Source organism: Neovison vison, chromosome 7, assembly GCF_020171115.1.
Source record: "Neovison vison isolate M4711 chromosome 7, ASM_NN_V1, whole genome shotgun sequence".
Taxonomy (NCBI): domain Eukaryota; kingdom Metazoa; phylum Chordata; class Mammalia; order Carnivora; family Mustelidae; genus Neogale; species Neogale vison.
Window position 1 is genome coordinate 6,373,550 of NC_058097.1, and position 22,931 is coordinate 6,396,480.

At 55.1% G+C, this 22,931-nt stretch overlaps 1 protein-coding gene across 1 annotated transcript in view; it reads right to left on the reverse strand.

Moving 5' to 3' along the window:
- Positions 1-22,931, reverse strand: part of LOC122911200 (c-Maf inducing protein) — a 220,256-nt gene that overhangs the window by 28,567 nt on the left and 168,758 nt on the right. Inside the window, exons 4-9 of the mRNA XM_044255667.1 lie at positions 20,697-20,858; positions 16,100-16,141; positions 10,975-11,037; positions 8,394-8,474; positions 1,975-2,078; positions 303-407 (exon numbers count right to left, since the gene is read on the reverse strand). Coding sequence (XP_044111602.1) covers positions 303-407; positions 1,975-2,078; positions 8,394-8,474; positions 10,975-11,037; positions 16,100-16,141; positions 20,697-20,858 — 557 coding nt within the window. The remainder of the gene's footprint in view (positions 1-302; positions 408-1,974; positions 2,079-8,393; positions 8,475-10,974; positions 11,038-16,099; positions 16,142-20,696; positions 20,859-22,931) is intronic.

Consider the following 22,931-nt stretch of genomic DNA (forward strand, 5'->3'; position numbering starts at 1 on the left):
CTTCAGAATCAAACACTTGCTGCTAAAGCCAGGGAGACAGGAAAGCCTCGCGGCTGCCAGTGCAGATTCCCAGTGTTGGCTCTGCCAGTGACATCCCCAGGTTAGGGCTGGCAACTGGGGAGCTCATGGGATTGGCCAACATACTTGAGGCCGTCCCAGCAGCCGCCACTCCACCTCCCTGGCCTGGTCGAGGCACAAGCCGCCCTCTGCGGGGACCTGGCCCTTCACTGTCCCCCACTGTCCCCCTCCAGAGGTGGTGGCGGGCCCCCACACAGGCTCTCCTGGGGGCGGCGGGGACTGACCTGTTGATGAACTCTTCGTAGCAGGAGTAGATGGCAGCCAGGCACACAGCCACCAGGTTGGGCAGGACCCGGGGGTGGGGGCAGTGCCCCGTGGGGCCGTGCATGCTGGAAGACAGCAGAGGACAGGGGTGAGCACGCCGCGGCAGCAGTGGCACTGACGCAGGGAGGCAGCAGGGCCGGGGGGCACCCCTCAGGGTCGGGGGTAGAGGGTGCTCCAAGTTCTTTGCCAGGGATCTGGCCGCACTGGGATCTAGGTCCTGGCTCTGCCACGTGCAGGCAGCACAGAGCCAGAGCTCCAGGCCGGCGGCTGTAGATCCAGGGTGCCAGGTTCAAGTCCACACCAGCAGTCTTGGCAAACTACTTAAACTTGCCATGCTCAATTTGCTTAGCTATAAAATGGGAACGTGGCTCCCTCCCTCAGTGGGTTATGGTAAGGACCCAGTTTCTAATTCATGGAAAGAGCATATGGTAGTCCTATATCCTGGACAGTCGTATTTATGCCTGCAGGTTCTGGAATTGATTCCTAATACCACATTTTAGTCTCAAAAGTGGCCTGCTTTGAAAGAAAATTGATTATGGTCACCCTGGCCCAGCACAGGACCTGGGACACATTTGCTAAGTTCTCCCTAAATGCTAGCTACTCTTATTTATTATGGCTAGCTCTGTGCCTCAGTTTTCTCCCCTGTAAAATGGGACCAATACCGTGACTCCCAGGCTGTTTGGAGCCTGGGAATGATATCTGTAAGTCCTGGAAAGTCACTGTGGCCGCTGAGGATGAGAGAAACCTAACCTGAAAAAATTCGACAAACCACAGCTGGGTACTTTAAAGGGACCCTGAAGTCACCAGGGCTCCTGTGGAGAAATGCTTGCTTTGGATGTAGAAATGCTTTGTGAGTTTCGGGTGAGTTTATTCGGGAAACACATAAGCTCCAAAACCAGCTTAAACAGGCTATTTTGATTTTCTTCAAAAACGAGAGGTCGCAGACGTGTGCAGCCCACAGACACAGTTGCTAGCGTTGACGGGCATTAGCTCACTAAACCGGCACACTAACCAGAGGAAGTGAGTACGATGGTTCTCATTTTCCAGATAAGGAGACAGAGGCACAGGGAGAGGCTTTAAAAATCAAAGAAAAAGCAAGCCCTCTCTTCCAAAACAGCAGAAGTAAGAAAGAACCAGAAGATCTGCTTTCTTCTTCCCCAATTTGGGAGGTGGCTGTTTAGTCCCTATTGATGCCTCTCTGGGGCCAGTGGGGGCTTGTCTCCTGACGTGCTCAGCATTCATAAACCAAAGGGGTGTAAGGTGTGGGACCTGTGGAAATAACCCTATTATTTAGAACTGGTACCATTTCCTGAGTTCCTATCGTGTGTCAGGTACTGTGCTAGGGGCTTCCTCATGTATCTTCTTGTTTAATTATGCAACAACCCCTGTGGATAGGGTAGTAAACAGGACCAGAGAGGTACAGCAACCAGTTCAACGTCACACAGCTATTAAGTGTCTCTGACCACGTGTGGTTGGGAGGACCCAGGTGACAGCTCAACAGAAGATGAGATGCTCGGGGCCTTTGAATACAAGTGGACTCTCTCCGGGCATCAAGGGCGCGAGTATTTCTGGGCTGGAGAGGAGAGCTGGCTGGCAGGCAAGGTGGGGAGGCGGTCCAGCTGGGAAACCCACCTCTGAATGAACTTCTTCACCACTTCCATCCCCGCGTTGAGCTCGTTCAAGGCGAGGATGTACTCCTGAGTAAACAGCCTCAGTCGTGGGCACTTCCCAAAGTCCTGCAGAGAGAGAGCAGACGGGAGAAGCTGGGACAGGCCACAGGGGAGGCCAGGATCCCGGAAGGGGCAGTGCGACCGTGCTCTGCTCACAACTGTTGGTGTGGAAGGCAACGGGGAGACAACCAGCCAACTCCACTTTCTAGAAGGCACACGTTTTCCTTTCAAGAACCTGGCCTCATCACGCTCCCGCTTACGCCCTTTGATGGCTGCCCGGAGAGCAACAAATGCGTCCTGACCCGGAACGGGTTCCGGCACTTGCAGCGGACTCATTGGCACGGCACCGGTGCGCCAAGGCGTGCTCAGCAAAGAGACCAGCTGGGGCGTCCCCTCTGCCCAGTGGGGAGGGGGCCTGCGCATGTTGAGCTGGGTCTCCCACAACCCCTGGGAAGCCACAGATGCCACAGGCCCCACAGAGTTTCTGGACGCCTGCTTCCTGTGAGCTATCACCTGAGGCCGCTCAGCACGGCCGGGGCAGATGTCCAGTCTGGGGCCATCAATTTGGGAAGGGGGCTTTGGAACTTCTTGGGGGTATGGAGGAGCCAAACGTAGCCCTAGACAAGTGTAACTCTGAGTGTCCCCAACCATCGTCAATGAAAAGATGCCCGTTCCTTCTCCCGAGCAAGAGGGCAGGAAGGAGGTCCAAGAACCAGACATGGCCCCAGGGTGAAGCTGGCTCCCAGTCACGGGCTTCTCAGCTGGCTCCCTCGTGCTCTAGGCTGACCCCAGCCACCCCATTGGTTCCAGAAAATACTTAAGGAGCATTTGATGACCTTGTCCTTTTGGTTGTAGAAAAAGCTACCCTCATGTGGCACATGGAGCCAAAAAAGCAGAGAAGACAGATGGATAAGCTTGAAAAAGGCTGGCTGGACAGGTAATGGCGTGTGTGTGTGTGTGAGAGAGAGAAGTGGGGTGTGGGAGGAGGTATGTTTGTGTGCGTGTGAGGTGAGTCGGAGAGAGAGAGAGAGAGACATGGGGTGTGGGAGAAGATGCGTATAAGACATGTGAGACTATGTGAGAGTGTGTGTGTGTCAGAGAGACATGGCGTGTGGAAGGAGATGTATAAAAGAAGATGTATAAGAGTGTGTGTGTGAGAGACGTGGGGTGTGGGAGGAGGTATGTGTGTGAGGGAGACATGGGGTGTAGAAAGATATGTGTGTGAGAGATGTAGGGTGTGCGAGGAGGTGTGTGTATGTGTGTGAGAGACACAGAGTCTGACAGGAGATGGGTGTATGCACGAGAAATGTGGGGTGTGGGAGGTGGTGTGTATGAGAGACGTTGGCTGTGGGAGGAGATGTGCATGTGTGAGAGAAGTGGGGTGTGGGAGGTAGTGTGTGTGTGTGTGTGTGTGTGTGTGAGATGTGAGGTGTGGAAGGAGGTGTGTGAGAGGTATGGGGTATGGGAAGTTATGTGTGAGAGATGGGAGGAGGTGTCTGTGTGTTTGTGAGAGAGAGAGAGAGAGGGAGATGGGGTGTGGGAGAAGATATGTGTATGTGAGAGAAAGATACGGGGTGTGGGAGGTTATGTGTGAGAGACACAGGGTGGGAGGGGGTGTGTGTGTAAGAGATCCAGCACGTGGGAGGAAGTGTGTGTGAGAGACGTGGGGCGTGGGAGGAGATGTGTATATGTGAGAGGTATGGGGTGTGGGAGGTTATGTGTAGAGACGTGGGGTGTGGGAGGAGGTGTGTGTGTGCTTGTGTGAGAGGGAGGGGAGAGACATGGGGCGTGGGAGGGAATGTGTGTATGTGAGAGAGAGACGTGGGGTGTGGGAGGTTGTGTGTGTGTGAGACGGGGTGTGGGCGGAGGTGTTTGTGAGAGGTATGGGGTGTGGGAGGTTATGTGTGAGAGACACAGTGTGGGAGGGGGTGTGTGTGTAAGAGATCTGGCATGTGGGAGGAGGTGTGTGTGAGAGACGTGGGGTGTGGGAGGGTGTGGGAGGGTGTGTGTGAGAGACATGGGGTGCGGGGGGAGGGGTGTGTGAGACGCACATCATGTATGCGTGTGTGAGGCTTATGGCCTGGGAAGGGCGGTGCGTGCCCTGGAGAGTGCGTGGCTGGGGTGTGTCCGGGGGTCCGTGTGAAAGGGGCACAGGCAGGAGGGAGGGAGGGCGAATCTGCTCAACATTAGGGAAAGGCCCCAGCCCCCAGGGCCAAGGATGTCTCCATCCACGGGCTCAGCCTGAGCCCCCGCATGTCACCTCAGCTGACGCCTACTTAAGGGGCGCTGAGCAAGGACAGAGGGACTCCCGCCTGCTCTAGTGAGTGGCATTCCTGGACACTTCTGTTTTCTTAGCTTCCCCAACCCAGCACAGGACCGGGGCAGGAGGCAGAGCACAGCTGAGTGGACAGGCACATCTCCTTGGTGGCCAACGGCTCAGGGACTTGTCAGGAGAGGAGCAACGATGGCCAGCAAAGGACCCTGCATCCTTCCCCACATTCACGAGTGGGGGCAACGGCTGCCGGGTCGGCAGCTCTGCTCATGTTCTGTGGGCGGGTTTTTAACAGTCAGGAGGGGCGCGTCAGCGTGGTGAGGAGGGTGGCCCGCAAGACGTCAGAGGGAAGAGTCACATCTCCAAAGTCATCTGCCTTCTTCTTGCCCCCACTAAGTGGAACCCATTCAGTAAAAAGCAACTGCATCGGCATTCTAACTTAAAATAAAACAGCAGAGACTGTCTTCCCGGATCTAACTGATTCTGAGGGCCCTCGAGAAAGTTCTGAGGAGAACACGTCCCTCCCACGCCCTCCTGCCAGCTCCGAGAAGCGAGTTTCTAGAGCTGCTTGGTGCTTCTTCACCTGGAGTGAAGAGGCTGAATTAGAGTCCTCAAGACACTGAGGGGCCTCGTCTGCTTCCATTCTCCCCATTGGGATGATGCTCGTCCATGAGGACGGCAGCAGAAGCCACAGGGGAAGCTCAGAAGGAAGTTACGTACGTGTACACACACACACACACACACACTCACACATGGTCACATGAATACACACAGAGCCCTGGGCTAGATAAGGCCTCTGTGTGAAGAGAAAACTGAAACTTGACTGTGCTTCCAAACTGAGGAAGACATCTCAAGTCACCTGGTGCCCTGGAAAACGGTGACAGGAAGGCCGTGTGGCCCTCTGGGGGCCTCATGGGCACTGTTGTGGAGTGAGGGCTATAACCACGGATCTCTACCGCCCCCTTCCACGTCTAAGGGTTTAGGAGTCCATGAAAAGTGCTCTGCTAAAGCAACTCAACTCTGCTAAAGATAACTGTCCTTATCTTTGCTGTCAGATTTCTGGAGAGTCAAGGTCATTTTCTTGGAAATGAACATCATAAATGGGTCTGATGGCCTTCCAACATTTGGGTGAGGAACATTTTACCTTTGGAAAAGCTAAAAACGCTCCTCTTGGAAAGTAGGGTGGTCAGATCACCCAGTGGTCCACTAGGGACCAAAGCCACATCTTCTTGCCTCCCTTGCTACAAGAACACTCTGATGAGTGGCCCGTGGGCACAGGGACCGTGGTCATTCTTGACAATACAGTTTAACAAATTGTTTAAAATCTCCAGCAGAACATTCTAGAGGACTGCTTCCATTTGTATCTAGTTTTTATTTCAGTCCAATGAGTAACACTGAGACTCTAAGATTCAATGTACTCATCTAGGAAATGGGACACACAATATATTTGCAAAAGAGGAACCCTGAGGACAGGGGAAGCTCTGACGTTTTAGAACACCTCTGCGGTCTACGATTTCCTCCAGCTCCCTAATGTTCCAGTGCGTCCTTGGTGAGAAACGCTGCATGCGCGGTCAACAGAGGCCGCTGCTCGTGCAATGAGGACAGTCGTGAGGCTCGTGGCAGGCTAGGCACACCCACTAACCAGTGAGTGGACTCCCCACACCGGCCGAAAGCTCCAGCTCGAAACAGTACATCTGGCTTCCTGGGCCTAGCAGAAGCCACGGTCACTGCCTCACGTGCATCTGCCCATCCACAGCCCCTTCTGACAGAGCTCGTGGCAGGTAATTAGACGCCAAGGGCAAAGAGCAGCTGTGAAGCTTTACGGCATCCCCAGACGCCAGGATCACTTGGGGAGTTCTTCAAACGTCAAGTGAGGATTCCTGCCTGGAGCGCCCTAATTCCTGCCAGGCCACAACAGATGCTATAAACTGTGGATTTGCCCTGTTGCTGTTCTGAATTTTATCCAGAAAATTATTACATGGTCAACACTGTAGGCCCATAAAACTAACCAAATAGACGGGAGATGTTGTTTGGTTGGCTGTGGGAGGCTGGCCTGAATTTTAACTTTTTTCCCTTCGGAAGTCAGATGTCCCCCCAAAGAAGTGTTCTTAGGCAGCCTCCTGATGACCACAGACTACGGGAAAATGTTCTTCCGTGCGCGAGGAGGCCTGGGCCAGGACAGGACACCTGGGGCTGGGGCTCTGTCATCGGTAAGCTGTGACAGGAAGGTCCTTTGCAAAACAAACTCTAAAATGTCTGCTCCACACTCCGAAAGGGTACAAGCTTCACCTCGCACCCCCTCCACTGTGATTTTAAGGTTAACAATTGGAAGTCTTCTCCTCTCAGAAGCCTGAAACCAAAGAATGCCCCTGAAACTATAAAAGCCCAAATTAGGGCACAAATTCACACTCTCCACCACTACCGCGGGGAACATCTTTGTTAGTCCCAGGAAAGAACTGGATGGAGTAGTCCTCTCCCCTGCATTCAGGAAATCAGAAACGCATTTATCTCAAATCAAGGGGGAATGTCGGAAATAAGCAGCAATTCAGCTACGGGGTGAGACCGCTCTGGGGAGGGAATGGCAGAGAGGATCCGCATGGTGCCTGCAACGTCAGTTACCAGCGGCCTCCGGGAATCCTGGGCTGCGACGGACTCTGAGGCTTTCAATCTCCGGGCTCTGGCGGAGGAGAGCTGCAATCGACTGATGATGTCTGCCACGAGTGTGGGATGGGGTGGAGCAGCACACGCGCCACACGCTTCCAACCAGACGGGGATTGGGGGTTGGCGTGGAGACAGCTGTTTCCACTGCTGAATCCTGACAGGGCAGGGGGCAGTGGTCACAGGTACCCCACCTCGGATTCAGTGCCCCAACGTGCGCTGCAATGACATCGCTGGCTCCCCATCCCCAGGTGACTCGAGTCCAGGCTGGGGGCTGGCTCGGGAGAGAGCACTGGAACACCAGCCCTCACTTTCGACGGCTGCTCCTTGGCCCTCCTCATGAGCACTCGGGGCTGCTCACCGGTTTCCTGAGTGACCTACGGAGGCTTTCTGGGTCTCCACCACCTCATCTGGGAAAGGTGGTCCTGGACTTTCATGAGACTTAAATGACATGGGACACGCTTGCGTGTCACACTGTGTCAGGCTCTAAGAAGGTGCTCGATAAGTAGCTGAGAGTAGACGTTAGTTACTCTCATTCCCAGCTGTGGCCCCTGGGGTCAGTGAGTGTGCTCTGATAAGCCTCAGTTTCCCCACGTGTAACACGGAGAAAGCAGTATTTGCTGCTCTCACTGAACTGATGGGAATGCAAAGGGGCCTTGCAGGCCGCCAAGTCCATTCTCAGATCGCCTCTGTTTCCCCTGACGACTTTTTGCTATTCCAGGACCGCATCCGGGACACCCTGCTACATGTAGTCATCCTGCCGCCTTAGCTCCTCTGGGCTGTGACAGTTTCTAGGCTTTTCTTGTTCTCAACAGCCTGGACAATTTTGAGCAGTGCTGGTCACGTGTTTTACAAAGTGCTCCTGAACGGGGACTGGTCTGATGTTTCTCTCAGAATTAAACGAGGCCGTGGGTTTGAGAGAAGAAGCGCCCAGAAGTACGGTGCCTTTCTGACACCTTATCAGGGCGCCTGCCCTCACATGACTTGTCACCATGGCTGGTGACCGTGAAACCGTGACCCGCTAGCTGTGGCTGTCACTGTCAGGTTTCTCCACCATATGGTCACTCTCTGCCCCCTCTGCCCCGTGCCTCTGGAAAGACACCGTACGGACAGCCCCCACTGAAGCCGTGAGGCGCCCCACCCCCTCCTTCTGGGCAGAGTGTCTGCAGACGCTTGTGACTCTACACACGGGAAACTTCTCTCTTCCCCCCCCCGGCCACACTATTTTTGTTATTTTTACTGTGAAAAAGATTCTTCCCGTTGCCTTAAGAGAAGACAGTAGAGCCGAGGAGGTCAGGCTGCACGAACACCCCAGCTTCAACAGAATCCCAACCCTGCTCCTGGCTGTCAGGCCAGGCCAGCCAACCCCGTCCTCCACGTTTTGGGGAATGGCGAAAGGCTGGGGAGAAGGGAGAGGCCGGCTTTGCAGCCTGAGCGTCAGGGGAACTCACCATGTTATGTTTGAGGATTCTCTGGACCACGGGAGTGAACACTTCGATGACCACCATGGACCGAGGCCGCTCTCTGCAGTGCTGGGGAGACAGAAGGGCATGGTCAGCACCGAGCCTGGCAGGTTTCAGCCAGAGCTGAACGGGCCCCTGGAAGTCCGGGCCTCGCCCGTGGCTCTGAGACTGTGGGGACGCCTGGGGGGCTCCGTTGGTAAAACATCTGCCCTCGGCTCAGGTCATGGTCCCAGGACCCTGGGATCGAGTCCCACATCAGGCTCCCTGCTCAGCGGGGACTCTGTCTCTCCCTCGCCTCCCTTCCAGTACATCCTCTCTCTCTAATTTAGTCTCAAAAGATTAAGTCAAATCTGTAAAAAAAAAAAAAAAAAAAAATGAATAAAGTGAGAGTTTATCAGTGGATACAGGCAGGCGCCCACTGGGACGGGTCCCGACACCTTGCAGCACTGAGATGCAGAGCACGTGGTCTAACAGAGGAGTCTCTGGAAAACAGTGCAGGAATGCCAGGAGCTCTGCGTCCGGACACCAGAGCCTCGAGAGTCCTGTGGCTTTCCAGCTGTTGCTTTGACAGGCTGACAGCAGCCTAAAGGCTGTCAGACGCACCTTGCCGTACTTCACTTCATCAGCAGGTTGTGTTTTTCAAGGCCTTCGGGTGGAACAGATAAAGCCCCACCAGGCCCACACATTTAGAACCTGCCGGGGCCTCAAGGCGCTGAGTTTCTAACCCCTGTGTGAGGACCCTAGACTTGGGAGAGTAGAAATCAGGGCTTTCCTGGGAAATCTAAGATCAATGAACTTTCCTCGATCTGAGTGTCCTGGTTTGGAGAACCGGCAAGCAAGACTGCCAGGCGTGTGGAGTGAGCTGGCTTCGTTCCCTTCAAGCTCTCCTCTCTGGACAGGCCGCCTGTGGGTAAGGCACGGAGGCTGGGACTCGGACCCTCCCAGAGGGAAAACAGCCTGAAGGCTCACGGACCCCCTAGGCTCGGACCCCTCCCTCCAAAGGACGGGGCAGCCTTCTATTTCTACAAGGAAATGCCAAAAAGAATGGTTTCTTCTACATCATGAGTTTGCAAACCGTGCCACCAGGAACCCCCCGGTATGACTGACTTTGAACAAAGGTCCACTGTTTTAGAACAAGAGTTTGAAAACCATGAAATCTGGGAGAAACCATACAGCTTGAGAGGAGGACAAGGAGCAGATGTGGATTAAATCCGACAAAATACTGAGAGAGGAGATGACCTGCTGGGACAGGTAAGGGAGGAGGACCCCACGCATATGTGGGGACGCACGGCCCCAGTCCGTGTGGGGAATGACGCCCCCTGGTGCCAGGGGCCAAGAAGGCCCATATTTCAGTTGTCTATAGTCCCACCGAGGCCCCAGGGAGGAGGGGGCCTCCACTGAGCATGGAAGCCGGACGCTTTCACACGCACAGACGCCTGCAGGCCCAGCTCGACACCCAGGTGCTCGCCTGCTTGGCCCGGAAGGCACACACTGCCGTGTGCCCAGAGGCGCGCACCGAGAAGGCACCCGTGCACTCTGCGCTGGCAGGCCGGGCCCTCCCTCGCTCAGGAGATGGAGAGACCGGGCCAAAGGGGCCAACACGACCCTGTGTCCGGAGTGTCAGAGCTCCCACCCTGACAGACACAGGGAGAGCATCTCACTGAGTGGGGGGCAGAGGCACTAAGGGCACCACAGTCCCCTTTCCTCCAGAAACCACAGGGCTCTCCAGGGGCCTGCTTCGCCAGGCCACATGCTCGTCTCGCTGGTGGATGGAGTCCACACCGCCCACCAGGGACAGCGTGTGGCTGTGGAAGGAGCCGGCGAGGACAGGAGCAGGAGTCGGAGTGAGTCAGCAGGTGTGAGAGCAGAGAGAGCTGGGGTAGCGCACGCCTAGGCCCTGCGTCTCTCCGAGGACATCAAACCATTACATAAAAAAAAAGAAAAAAAAGAAAAAAAGAAAAAAAATCACACAGCAAAGAACAAAACAGGACTGCATGCTGGTTCAGCCCCCGGGCTGCTGAAGTGTGTTTTCCGAGCGAGGGAGGGCCGGTCCCCAACGTGCCCTGGGCACGGTCCGTGTAAATCCCACTGCAAGCCTGGCTCTGGGTCCCCGGGAGCGGACGGCCTGCTCTGCGGCTCCTCCCAGCTAACCTGGCATCCCTGGCCTGCTTTCCCTATTCAGGAAAAGCCCCACGGCAGTGCCCCACTGTGGGCCAGCCGGTGCTCAGACGAGCCTTGGCTAATAATAACCCAGCTCTGACGTCAGGAACCCAGAAAATCTGCTACAAATTTCTCCCAAGACAGCTACAAAGATATTCCAAGGAAAAGCTGGACGTTCCTCCCTGACCCACTGGTTTGGATCCTGGGCCTCGCTTATCACCTGCCTGGCAGAGAGAGAGCTGTGTGTCTAAGAGCAGGCTGCCTGACCTGCCTTCTGGCTCGGTCCGGGGCCCTCACCCAGGTCAGGGAAGCCTGGGTTTTCGGCAAACTATGCAAAGTCAACCCCCAGCATGCCCACACGGAGGCGGACTGCCTCCTGCTAACACAGCCCCATTTCGACAGGTCATACCTTGCAGAAGAATTCACAGAGATCTGGTGGTGGATGGTTGTTTTCCAACAAAGGAGCAATCGCCTGAAAGACAACGAGCAAAGGTGAGCTGGAACCTCCAGAAAGGAGTCCTAGCTGGGGGCTCGTGGCTGGTACAAGCTCCACGCTAACCTCCAGGAAAACGCACACCGATGTGAGTGTGCCACCTCAGGGACTCCACAACCTGCTGCCGTCCAGCCACGTCCCCCTCGGAGCAACAGGGAAGGAAAGGATCCAGGTTCTAAGCCCAGGTCCTGGGGGCAGAGTCCCGGGTGCGAGTTCTAGGCCTGGCACTCACGACAGCCTAACTGTTAGAACAAGTTATTTCCTCTCTCTTAACACCCGAGTTCCCACCCGGAAAGCGGAGCAGAGACTGCGGAGGAGCGGGAGGGAGGGTGCCCGGCCTTGCTCTGTTACCATCCGGGGCCTGTTGCTCCTGTCCCATGCGGGATGTTTAGCAGTGACCTTGTTCTCAACCCAATGGTTGCCAGCAGCAAGCCTCAGCCGGGTGTGATGGCCGAGAAGCCCCCTGACGCGCTTATTTAACATGACAGCAGGTGCCTCGAGATCATGTGTCTCCAAGCCTTCTGAGACTCACCGTACAGTTCCTACGGTTCCCCCTGCCATTCCCGTACAAGGATCCGAATGATGTCTGATTCTTATTTTTCTTCCCCTTTCATACTTTGAATGATTTTGCTAAACTTCAAATTCAAATAAAATATGTAAACAACGGAAATGTGTCCAGGCATTGCCCGGTGCCTCACAGGGGACGAAACTGCACCCAACTGAGGACCTCTGGTATGAAGTTTGAAACAGGGCCAGCTCTCCGTGAATGTTAGCTACTGGATGGTTAGTACCTATGCGAAGTCCACTCATTTTCCTGTTTGCCACACTGTGCACAAGATCAACCAAGAGGAGACCCAGGACCCTGCACCAAGACCGCTGGGCTATGTTACCTTGTGTGAGCAACTCAGCCTCTCTGGACATTAGTCTTGTAGCTTATAAAACGGGGAGAAGTAGCGTGTCTTTGGGAGGATTTGAAAAGAGAGAACCGTAGAAGCTTTGGAGTCTCAGCCTCAAGATAAGCCCACTGCCACCATCACGGGGGGGTAGGGACTGTCTTGGGCAGTACTGGGCACGGCGGTAAGGGGTAGGGATTCGGCCCGACTCCCAGGAGGGCTCTGTGAGGACATGCTCTCCCCATCACTGACTCCCAGGGCTCAGAGCCTGCTGCTCAATTGCAGAGGGTCTCCGTGACCTGTTCCCTGCAGCGATGCCTTTGGATATGGCTAGGGATCTCTCAGCAAGGCCTTCTGCTGGGCTTGGGACCATCAGGGAAAGGAAGCCTCACCGGGGGCCAAGAAGACACGACGTCACTTATGCGAATGCGCTTCTGTGGAGGAGGAAGCCAGTGACACTGAGGCTGCGGTCTGGAGCCCCTCCAAGCCAGACGCCCAACAGTCCAGGGTCTTACCTGTCCGGGGTGGCAGCACCCAGCAAGGTAGCTGCTGGCACAGGCAACCCTTCCGATTTTAACAGATAAGAAATAAGTGAGATAAAATAAAAAATATGGTTCCTCCACTGCACAAACCACATTTCCAGTGCTCAGGGGTCCCACGAAGCCAGCAGCCACTGTGCCAGGTGAAGCAGATAGAGAACACCTCCCACACTCAGCTCCGAGGAAGGACCCCGTGCAGGGCTGAGCCCCCCACTCGTGCCGGGCCCCTCGTCCTCGAGAATGAGTCACAGAATTAAGGAGTGGGAAGGACTGAAGTGCCCAGAGTGGGCGTCGGGCGGGGGCTTTGTGCTTCCACAGGATTAGCTCACTGGGGCCTCAGGACAACTCAGTGAGGTCAAGCAGGAGTTACTCCCATTTGTACAGAAGAAGAGACAGAGGGTCAGGGAGGTTACAAGGCCTGCCCTGGTCAGACAGTTATGATCCTTTTAAAGGTATGACTAATAAAAGGAGCTTATATTTCTGTGGGCTCTTTCTACAAGCCCAGTCCCCCGTGGAGCATGTCTGAAGCGCTGGCTCACTGAGCCCTCCCGGGAGCCCTGTAAGAAAGGCACCGTTGTCACACACATTTCATAGATGAGGAGACTGGGTCTTCATATGCCAAGTTAGCTGAAAATGACTAAAAAGTTAACTAACAGCTAACCAGAAGTTAGCTGAATGGCCATCTGGTTAGATAAAAATATTCTAGAGCCAGTAGAAAGTATGTGGTGGGCCAGCGGTCCCCGGTCAGGGTTTACCTTGCTTCCAGGGGCTGCTGGCATGTCTGGAGACATATATATATTTTTTTCCACCCTCCCCTGGAGACATATTTTTGATCTTCATGATGGGGAAGGGCTACTGGCACCCAGTGGGCTGAGGCAGAGGTCGTGCTCAACGTTCTACAATGGCCAGGACAGGCCCCCCAGAAGGAATGATTCATCCCCAAATGCCCAGGTAGTGAGGCTGGAAACCGAGGGGCAGAGAGGCACGGAGAGACTTGAAATTATCCCCCCAAGACGCGGTACATGAAAAAATCAACATACAACAGCCTATCTAGGCTCGCATCATTAATGCTGAAAACAGAAAATAGAAACACAACCGTACCCACGTGGGGTTTGTCACCGCCCGAAAACTGCCAGGGCCTTTCTCTGAAGAGGACACTGGGATGGGGTGAAATCCTTTCCTTTCTTTCTTTATTCTAATGAAATTATTTTCATAGAATACTTGCAAAAGCATTTTTCAAGAACATCTTAAAGGTATTTTCAATACAATAAAACTAAAGCTCTCCCATCAGTTGCCCAAGGTCCCAGCTCGTGTGGGGTGGGCCCCGGGTCTGCACCGGCTCCAAACGTGAGCTCACATTGAACTTCAGGGTGAAGGCCACCCTCTTCCCCAGCGTGCAGACGGCGGCTGTGGTCTGAGCACTGGGGGCCGGGGACGTGCTGGCTGTTACCAGCCACCCACCACCTATGGCACAGACAGATGCCGACCCCAGACGGACCAAATCCAACCAACTCAAGTTACTTGTGAAAGTATTTCTGAAAAATAAGCACGTTAAAAACATACGAAGCCCCGCTGGGAGAAGACTAATTGCTGAGAAGTCAAATCGGATCATGTCATCTCTGGGCAGAGAGGAGGCTTCCCAGTGATGATAAGGGCACCAGTAACACAGAGCACCGAAGGGGAGGAGGTTGTACAGAGCACGGCTGAGAGGCAGACCCCAGATTCTGAGACCTCAAACTCTCTGTTCGCAGGCATGTCTGCTGAGTGCGCAAGCTCAGCCCACCCCAGTGAAGGGGTCAGCCCCACAGAATTCGCTGGAAGAAAGCAGCCTGGATTGCTCAGACCAAAATTCCTTTCCCAGGCTCATCCCCGGTCCAAAGCCCTTACCCTTCTTCCAGGGCTGAAGAGCAAAGGGAGCCAGAAGGGAGAGGAAGACGCTAACTCCTTCCTGGCACCCATGTCCCCAACTGCTTCTCCACCAGCCAGTCTCACGGCTCTGCCTTTCCCGGGCTGGGCCTTCTCCCTGGACTGCCTTGCCCTAGAGCACTCCTACCCCTCCTTTAAGATCCAGTTTGCTCACCTCCACCTGGAAGCCCTCCTCCCAGAACCCTCACTGGCAGAGGATGCTGGGTATCTGCCCTCTGTGCTCCCCTAACACTCCAAACAAGTCTCAAGCCCTGACCGTGTTATTTCCTGATTAGCTGCCGACCTGCCCCGTTCTTCTAGCACACAGTGAACCTCCCAGTAGCAGCCCTAGGTCTGTGCAACAGAGACCAGTGTTTGGCACATACCTGTCCTCAAGTCAACAAGCGCTTGTTACATGAATTTATTAACTAATATAGTGTACCAGGGAAAGGTGGTGGCGGGGAGTGGGGGCATCCAGGTTGACAATCCCCCTGTTCTGGCAACAGAGGGCATGGCATGGTGGGGGTACAGCAAGGGGGAGAAAACCTTCCGTGTTTTTAGCAAATTCCCAGGGAGCATCTAGTACGTGCCTGACACTGGAAGTGGGGCTCCATGGAAGCTGCTGCCTTTACTCCCCATGACAACACCTCCTTTTGTACCCACCAGACCCAGCTGGGGTGAGAAGGGTAATTCTCCAGGCTGGGCTTGCCAGGGCCAAGTGCGTGGGCCCAAGAAACCTTCATTCAGCTCAGAGGGGAACAGATCCTGGCATCTTGCCCTTGTTTCAAAGGCTGTAGCCATAGGACCTCTGGGGCAGGTGAATGTCCTTTCTGGGCACATAAGGCTTTGCTTCTCACTTCCATCTCTAGCTCTGCCTCCCTACTTCCCACATCCTTGAACTTTATACTCTAGCGATGCTGAAGCTTCCAAGATATCCCACGTTGTTTTACATCTCTATGCCTATTTTGTTTCCTCTCTCTGGAATGCCTTTACTCTGTTTTGCCATCTGGCAAACCCCTATTGATCCTTCAAAACCCAGTTCAGACATCACTGCCTCCAGGAAGCACCATGCCTTCTTTCCCAGGCAAGCTGATCACTCTCCTCTCTATACCACACGCCTCGTTTCTACAGTGATATCATTTATCTTCCTACAATAGAAGACAAACTCTGTGGGAGCAGGGCCGGTCTTTCACATTTCAGAGCTTAAATCCCCCAGGAAGCTATCTGACTCCCAAGATGCTTTCACCATAGTCAAGTCCCAGAAAATAGGACTTCACTTTGTGTATCAGAGAGAATTAAATCCAGGTTCTATATGTGGATTAATCAGGAGGCATGTCCTGGGGTGAGAAAGAGAATGCTTACCTCTCGGCTAATAGGGTTATGCCTCCGAATAAATAAATCCTATGCTCTCTGCCATCTCCTGCCTTCAACTCCCCCCCACAGCACTCAGGAAGGAGGATGCAATGAAGACACATTTGCTACAAACCTCAAAGACAGATAATTTTCTCTCCCCCTCCCCCGTCAATTGGGGCCCTGAAATGTGCAAAGGCAGAAGGCAGACAGTCCGGCTCGACGGGACAGACAAGACCGAGCTCGGTCGCCATGCTGGTGGACACACCGGTGCTTCGAGAAGTCACTCAGACCGGGGCAGGGACTGTGGCACCGGGAGAGGGACAGAGGGGCAAGGAATCTCAAGAGACTTACCACAATGATGTTCTCATGCTCCTGGGTAGTCAAGTTTGTGTTCTGAGGGATTGAGTGGAGAGCACCGAGGAAGCCAAGACAAAACAAAACAAAACCACAATATTAATCAAACGGATGTTTGCATCTCGAAGGTCCAAACAGTTTAAAACGCTCCCAGCTTCTCAGAGTGCAGGTGTTGCCTTTTCTTCATCAAGCAGATCAGAAAACCCTCCAAGGCTTGGCCAGGAAGGAAGAAAAGTATGACTTTGGGCGGGGGGGTGGGGGGTGGCGGGGAGGGTGTGTGTGACAACGACACTGGGATTCGAGTCCCAGTTTCACCCCTTGGGAGTTATGTGACCTTGGACCAGTCCCTCCTCATTGGTGAGACTCAGTTTTTCCTTCCATAAATGGGGCTCCTCCATTCAGATGGGCCTTAACCCCACGCTCCCTGCCGGTCATAGGGTTCACGGAAAACACGGAAAGACACAGACTTTAGAATCTTGACTGCGTGCCAGGCTGTCTTTCAGGCACAGCACATAGAGTATTTCAGTGATTCTCCAACTGGGTTCCCACGGAAGAATGGTGTTCTGTGAGCCAAACATGTTTTAGCTAAATTCAAATTCTAGCAATTAGCTTGCAGAAATAATAGTAAGTTGGATTAAATTTGTTTCATTTTTCAGGCTTTTTTTCCTCCTCAATCTGGAATTTCCTCACCCAGTGGGTACCTATTACCACTCTCCTGTGAATACATGGCTGAGGAAAGGCAAGAACACATGAGCAACGAGAACTCATGGGAAAACCCAGAAACGGTCACTATCGTCTTCTCTGCTAGTTTCGTGCTGTGCTCCGCTTTGTCTGGGTGTCTCGGTGGGCACGGGCTCTCCCTGGTCTCCATTCAGATCTCCTGACAGAATCATGTCTGTCCCCTCAGCACGTGCCGCCTCACTGGACAGTCACCTGGCCAGCTGGTCAGTTCCTGGGTTCCAGGAAGAGCCCGACCCTATTTGCCACCTGCCATCGGGCTTCAGGAGCATCAGGATATCTAACGAGTTTACAACCCACCGAAGCAAGAGCGGGGCCAGGGGGCTGTGAACACGGCTCTGTCTGGCCGCCCGAGGGGGGAGGACGGCCACAGAACCCGGGCCAGTGTCTGTGCTCCTCCTGTCCCCAGGTCCCCATGGAGACAGCCTGGCCCTCAGCGCTTGAATCCAGGAGCATGTGGAAGGGGGAAGGATGTTTCTTAGATTCCCAAGGCTTTTTCTTTTTGTGGACGTTGGTAGTGCTTAAGGAGCCCGTTTGTGGCTGATTATTAAACGTCAGTGATTTTCCTCGTGGAAAGCTTTGGTCTTGCCTTATGAGCGACGGCAAGCTCGCTATGCCTCAGGCCAGGAGCCCCCGCTTCCTCCCCACAGCGCTTCTCCTACCTTCCCATCGCCAGGTGAGCTACCTGAGCCTCACGAGGTCCAGCTGCGTGCCTGGCGCACAGGGAAGAGAGGGTGGAGTGGGGGTTTGACCCCCTCCGTCCTGATGCCAAAACCTGCATCTCCACTGACCCCGGTGCTCGGCCCAAGCAAGGGGCGCTTCTATTTCTCAGGCTGCGGCAGGCAGCTCTGCAGGGCCCGCCGGGTCCTCACCGCACCTGTGCCCTTCCCACAAGAGCCTGCGGCAAGCACAGATGCCGAGTCCTCTGTCCCCATCGCGGGCGGCAGCCTGTGCCATTCTGCAGGGACACTTCTTTCCACCAAGGCCATTTTCCGCCCTGGTGGGTAGAGCTCACTAACAGCCAGGGCATCACAGAGGACATGGGAACCCGAAACTGAGTGGCCACTCCACAAAGGCCCGGGAGGCCAGGGAGGCAGCTGTGCTTGGCCAGTGGACGGACAGTCCTTCCTCAGAACCAAGAGTCCCTCCTCCCCATCCCTTACTCCCTTCCTCCGGATCCTGCCCACTTTCCGGATGGTTTGGGGACCCCTAGAGCCTCCTTGAAGGAGACCCCAGGAACAACCTGAGTAAAAAGAACAGACAAATGATCTAGCCCCTACAGCCTAAACAGGAAAGGGCAAGGAGAGGGATTTGTTTATTTTTCCACCCATCACCCTAGACCCTGCAGCTGAGAGTGCTTAAGGTCAAGATCACAGCCATCTCCCATGACAAGAATGTGATCATTTATCAAGTGCTCCCTGTGTATCAGGCACAGGGCCAGGCGCTTTGTCTGTATTAGAGCACTGTGAAAGGGGTGCTCGTCTTCACTGCACCTCGCCGATGAGAACAGCACTGAGAGACCTAGTAAACTGTCCAAGGCCAGTAGTGCCTGAAGAACCAGGTCCTTGTGCTTCTACAACACCTGTTCTCAACCCCCAAGTCCCACACAGCTGGGCGCCCCCCCAACCCCGGGCTAGAAAGTCTCTACCAATTTATGCCACATCTGTGCAAAACAGCGTGAGCTTTCCTAAAAGGCAGACCTGGGTGTGGATCCCGGCCCACCACTGATGCAACAGACCCCTGGGCAAGTGACAGCTGCTCCAAGCCTCTGTCTACCCGTCTGTGCACTTTCGGACTCACCTCGCAGGGTACCTGGAGATCAGCTCTAAATGCCAAAGCAGCGGTCACAGGCATGTGCGTCACTCAGAGAGGCACTAAGCCCTCCTCGAGGGGTTGCTGCCTGGACTGCAGTCCCAGCTCTGTCCCTTCGCAAACAGCAGCGCTTGTGTGTCACGGTGAGTGATGCTGCCTCATTGCCTGACACACAGTAGGCACACAGCAGATGCAAGCTGCTTCTTTTTTTCTTTTCCCTTTAAGTGCTTTTATCTTTCCACACTAGTGCTTGGGGATCCAATGATTTTTAAAACTTTGACCTGAGAAGCGATGCAAGGGCCCGGGGGCACATGGCCTATGAAACATGTAAGATGGAAATAAATGCTGCCAGTGGTTGGCAACTGTGTCCACCTGCCACCTTCCCCGTCGTCCTGCCAGTGAGCCTGATCTAATGATGGTGTGGCGGTGGGGTGGGGACTGGTGGACAGAAGGGGTGGATGGCTGGCCCTGTAGTGAGAGCGAGGGAGCCCTAAGGTGAAATTTCCAGCCCCACCGCCTGCTCAGCATGTCACTCAGTGTCTTGGGGCCTCAGTTTCCTCGTCTGTATAATGGAGACCGCAGGCCCAGCTCTCTAAGGCAGGTGGACTGCCCGAGACCTTGTGTGCGTGGCCCATGATACCTGCTGGCACACAGCAGGTGTCACTGATGGTGAGCCCCCAGCCTGGCCTCGGGCTGGGAAGCCAGGATAGAATACTGGGTATACAGCATCTGGCCTGGTCTCAAATTCCAGACCTTGACTGGATTCATTTCAAAGCCTGATGAAATGAGCCCGTTTGTGGCTGATTATTAAACGTCAGTGATTTTCCTGATGAAATGAAGCCGTCTCACAGCCGAGGGCATGGCCTCTGCTCCCCGTAGCTGTCTTTATCACCCACCTTCTACTTCTTGCCCCACTTGCCTCTAGGGCAAGGGACCCTCTATTCAGCAGACACGGAAGGCCTGGGCAGTTTCTAGGACTGAGCGGCAGCAATCAGCCTGGGTCCCCAGAGGAAGGGGTGGTTTTAGGTGGCAAGGAGCTGGTGCAGACTCTGAGGGGGCATCTAGCAGCTAGCTACCCAAGGAACTGGGCGTACCAGGAGAGCAGGGGCCCATCCCAGGGGAGGGGGACAGAAGCATCACTCTGCTGGCCCTGCAGAGTTTAAATCAGGAGTCATCAACACCACTGTCTCCGGGGGCCAGGCAGGCAAACAAACGAGGCAAGCCTTAGCGTTTGGAAGCGCTGAGAAGATGGCTGGGACAGAGTCAACAGCGTGCTTCCCAGCAGCCGTCACCTCCTCACAAACGGCGGGACTGACATCGATCGAGCCCCCTTGCTCCTGCCTGTCTCCCTGCGGGAACATGGGCTCCGGGAGCACGGGGACTCATCTTCATGCCCAAGCCCAGCACAGCGTCCAGCACGGCACAGGCCCTAGTGTGGGGCTGCTCGGCAAAGCACAGCCCAGTCAGCTGCGAGCCGCTGATGGATTCTCCGCTGCTGTACGGGTGGTCGGGGTGCTGGGGGCAGAAGGCGTTGCGGCCTGGGCCCTTGGAGCCCATGCAGGCCAGGGCAGTGGGAGGACAGAGACAGGCAGGGACGGCGGGCCCCAATGCCAAGGGGCAGGGAGGAAGTGCAGTCTGGTGGTCTGGGGGTGTCACCGCTGTTCTCCAGCTTGGGGATACGCTGGGAAATTCTGAAATTCACTGCTACCATCATGACCACAAGCCCAGCCTCAGGCCCATGACCCGTCCCCGCACACAGGGTGGTGGGGCATGGCAGGGTGGCAGCAACAGCCCCTTTGCCCCTGCCTCGCCCCCGGGGCGGCTCAGCTGCAGCACTGGGGACAAGCCTCCTCCTGGGCTCTCTCAGGCTGCGGGGGGCACCGCTCAGCTCCTTGGGCAATGGGGAGACAGCACCCATGTGGGTCCAGTTCTGCCGCCGGGTACGGCACTGTGCTCAGCAGAGGAAAAGGAAAAGAACTTGTGTGTGTGTGTGTGTGTGTGTGTGTGTACACGCACGCAAAACCCAGCAGGAGGAACGTCTTACCTCTGAGAGCAGTTTCGAGACGATTTCCAGCGGGGCTTGGTTGATGGAGTCATCCTGTAGGGGGGACGTGAGGGCCATGTCCACCAGAGTTCGGATCTCCTTCAATACAACTTCCCAACGGCTTGGGTTACTCAGGACTTTCTTGTATTTGTAAATCTTTTTCTGGTTGGGAGAGAGGAGACAGGAGCATGTTATTGACACGCTGATGGCGGAAGACGCCAGACGATCAAGAAACAGACGCATCAGGACCTGTAAGCCCCGAAGAACGGCCGCTACGGACCACTCCCTCCCCAAGAGGAACGGACTCCCAAAGAAAGGAATCGTCCTGCCCAGAGTCACGGGCTGTGCCTACAAAGAACCAGGCCTCCGGATAGTAGCCGAGAAACCTTCACACTGCTCCCAACAACTTCAAAAAAGAACGAAGAGGTTTCTCTCAGATCACAGCTGCCAAACGTACTCCCTAAGCACGGACGCAGCCAGAGCAGGTGCCTTCAAGGGTCCACAGAAGACCTTCCTTGAGTTGGAGGCTTTTCTCATCCCCGTCCTATGAGGCTCCCCTGGAGAGCGGAGTCCAGTTAAGAAAAAGGACAGGCAGGCTTGGGGCCAGGAATTCAACTCTGGCCAGGTGGTGACAGGCCCCGAGAACCCCAGGAAGCGCGAAGGCAGTCCTCGGTTTCTGCCCGGTGAGTAGGACGAGCGCTCTCACCTTTGTTCGGGGCCGCGTCCAGGGCTGGAAAGCACTGGGGCCAGGGCTGTGGTCTCCTGCGCCGTGAGGCAGAGTTCCGCCTCTCTGACATCATGGAAACAGCAGCCCTCGGAAGCTCCCTCCCGGCCCTCCAGCTGCCTGCCCCACGGCTGCCCTGGCTGGCTTGGGAGACTCCCACCGGCTGAACTCCTTCATTACATGCTCTGCTCCCCAGGGAAAACCCAAGTTTAGTGTCACCGTGCCAGCAGCCAGCTGGGGTGACAAGTCACAATCTTTGAGCCAGAGTCTCACTGAGGAAGTGGGGAGGGAGGAGGTCAGGGTCCCCCACCAGCCCCTGAGGCTGCCGGGGTCTCCGGGACCACCGAGTTTCTGAGTTCGGAGTCACAAAGTGGTCTTGGAACCCAGGGTGTTTGAGGAAGTATCTGGGGGGGGGACCGTCCTTGTCAACCTTAGTTAATTGCTGGGCGAGGCCTCACAGCGGAACACAAGAGAGACTCTGGAGTCAGGCCCGGTTCTTACTGTGAAGCCTATCTCCTTCTGAGCCTCAGTTTCCTCTTCTATAAACCAGGCAGCCTCTTTCAGGGTGGGACCTTCCCAGATGCCGGAACCGGGTAGCCACTCTCCGTACAGAGCCACATTAGAAGGCAGAGGCCGAACAGAGACCCTGGCAACAAAGAAGGAACCCGGATTCTTAACCCATCTCTTTGGAGAAACTTTACAATGATGAGGCGGACCCCCGCAGCCATGCAAGCAGGACCCCACTGTCCACCTCCTGTTCATTCCCAAACTCCACGAGTTTCCACTCTCTTGCTCGCTAACCAGGCCCCGTCACTACCACTGTCACCCTGTAGCTGACTCACACCGAAGTCTGTTTCCCCTCACCAGCCTAGATCTTTTAAAATTTTTATTTATTTAAAAGAGTGAGCACCAGTTGGGGCGGGTGGGGGGGTGTGCAGAGGGGAAAGCAGGCCTCCCACGGAGCAGGGAGCCCAACGTAACATGGGGCTCAATCCCAGGGCCTGGGGATCATGTCCTGAGCCGAAAGCAGACACTTAACCGAATGAATCCCCCACATGCCCCAAGTCCTGATCTTTCTTATGGAAATCAGTGTAGCTGTCCCGCCATGCCACGTCCTTTCACCGGCCGGCTAGCCTGCCCGCGCCCCGGGACAGCCCCTTCATGCTCCCTCTCGGTCTGGCTGTGCTCTGACAGCCACCATCCCTCATCAAGAACTGGAACGAGACACGTCCCCTTCCGAGGGGTAGCAGGGCAGAGGAGACAAGTGGGGGAAGTGGAGATAGCACCATCTCTTCAGGCGGGGGAACGGAAACGCCAGAAACATTGACGAGCCGACCATTTTAGATCCTCTCAGGACTGGAAGACACACACAGCAAGCTTTGTCAAGAGAGGGTGTTCCATGAACAGTGACTACATGGTCAGTGGGGGTGATCGTGACGATGAGGATGTGTTGCGCCCCATGAATTTCACGACGAGACACACCCACTTCCCTGAGGCCGCCCTGGGCCGGT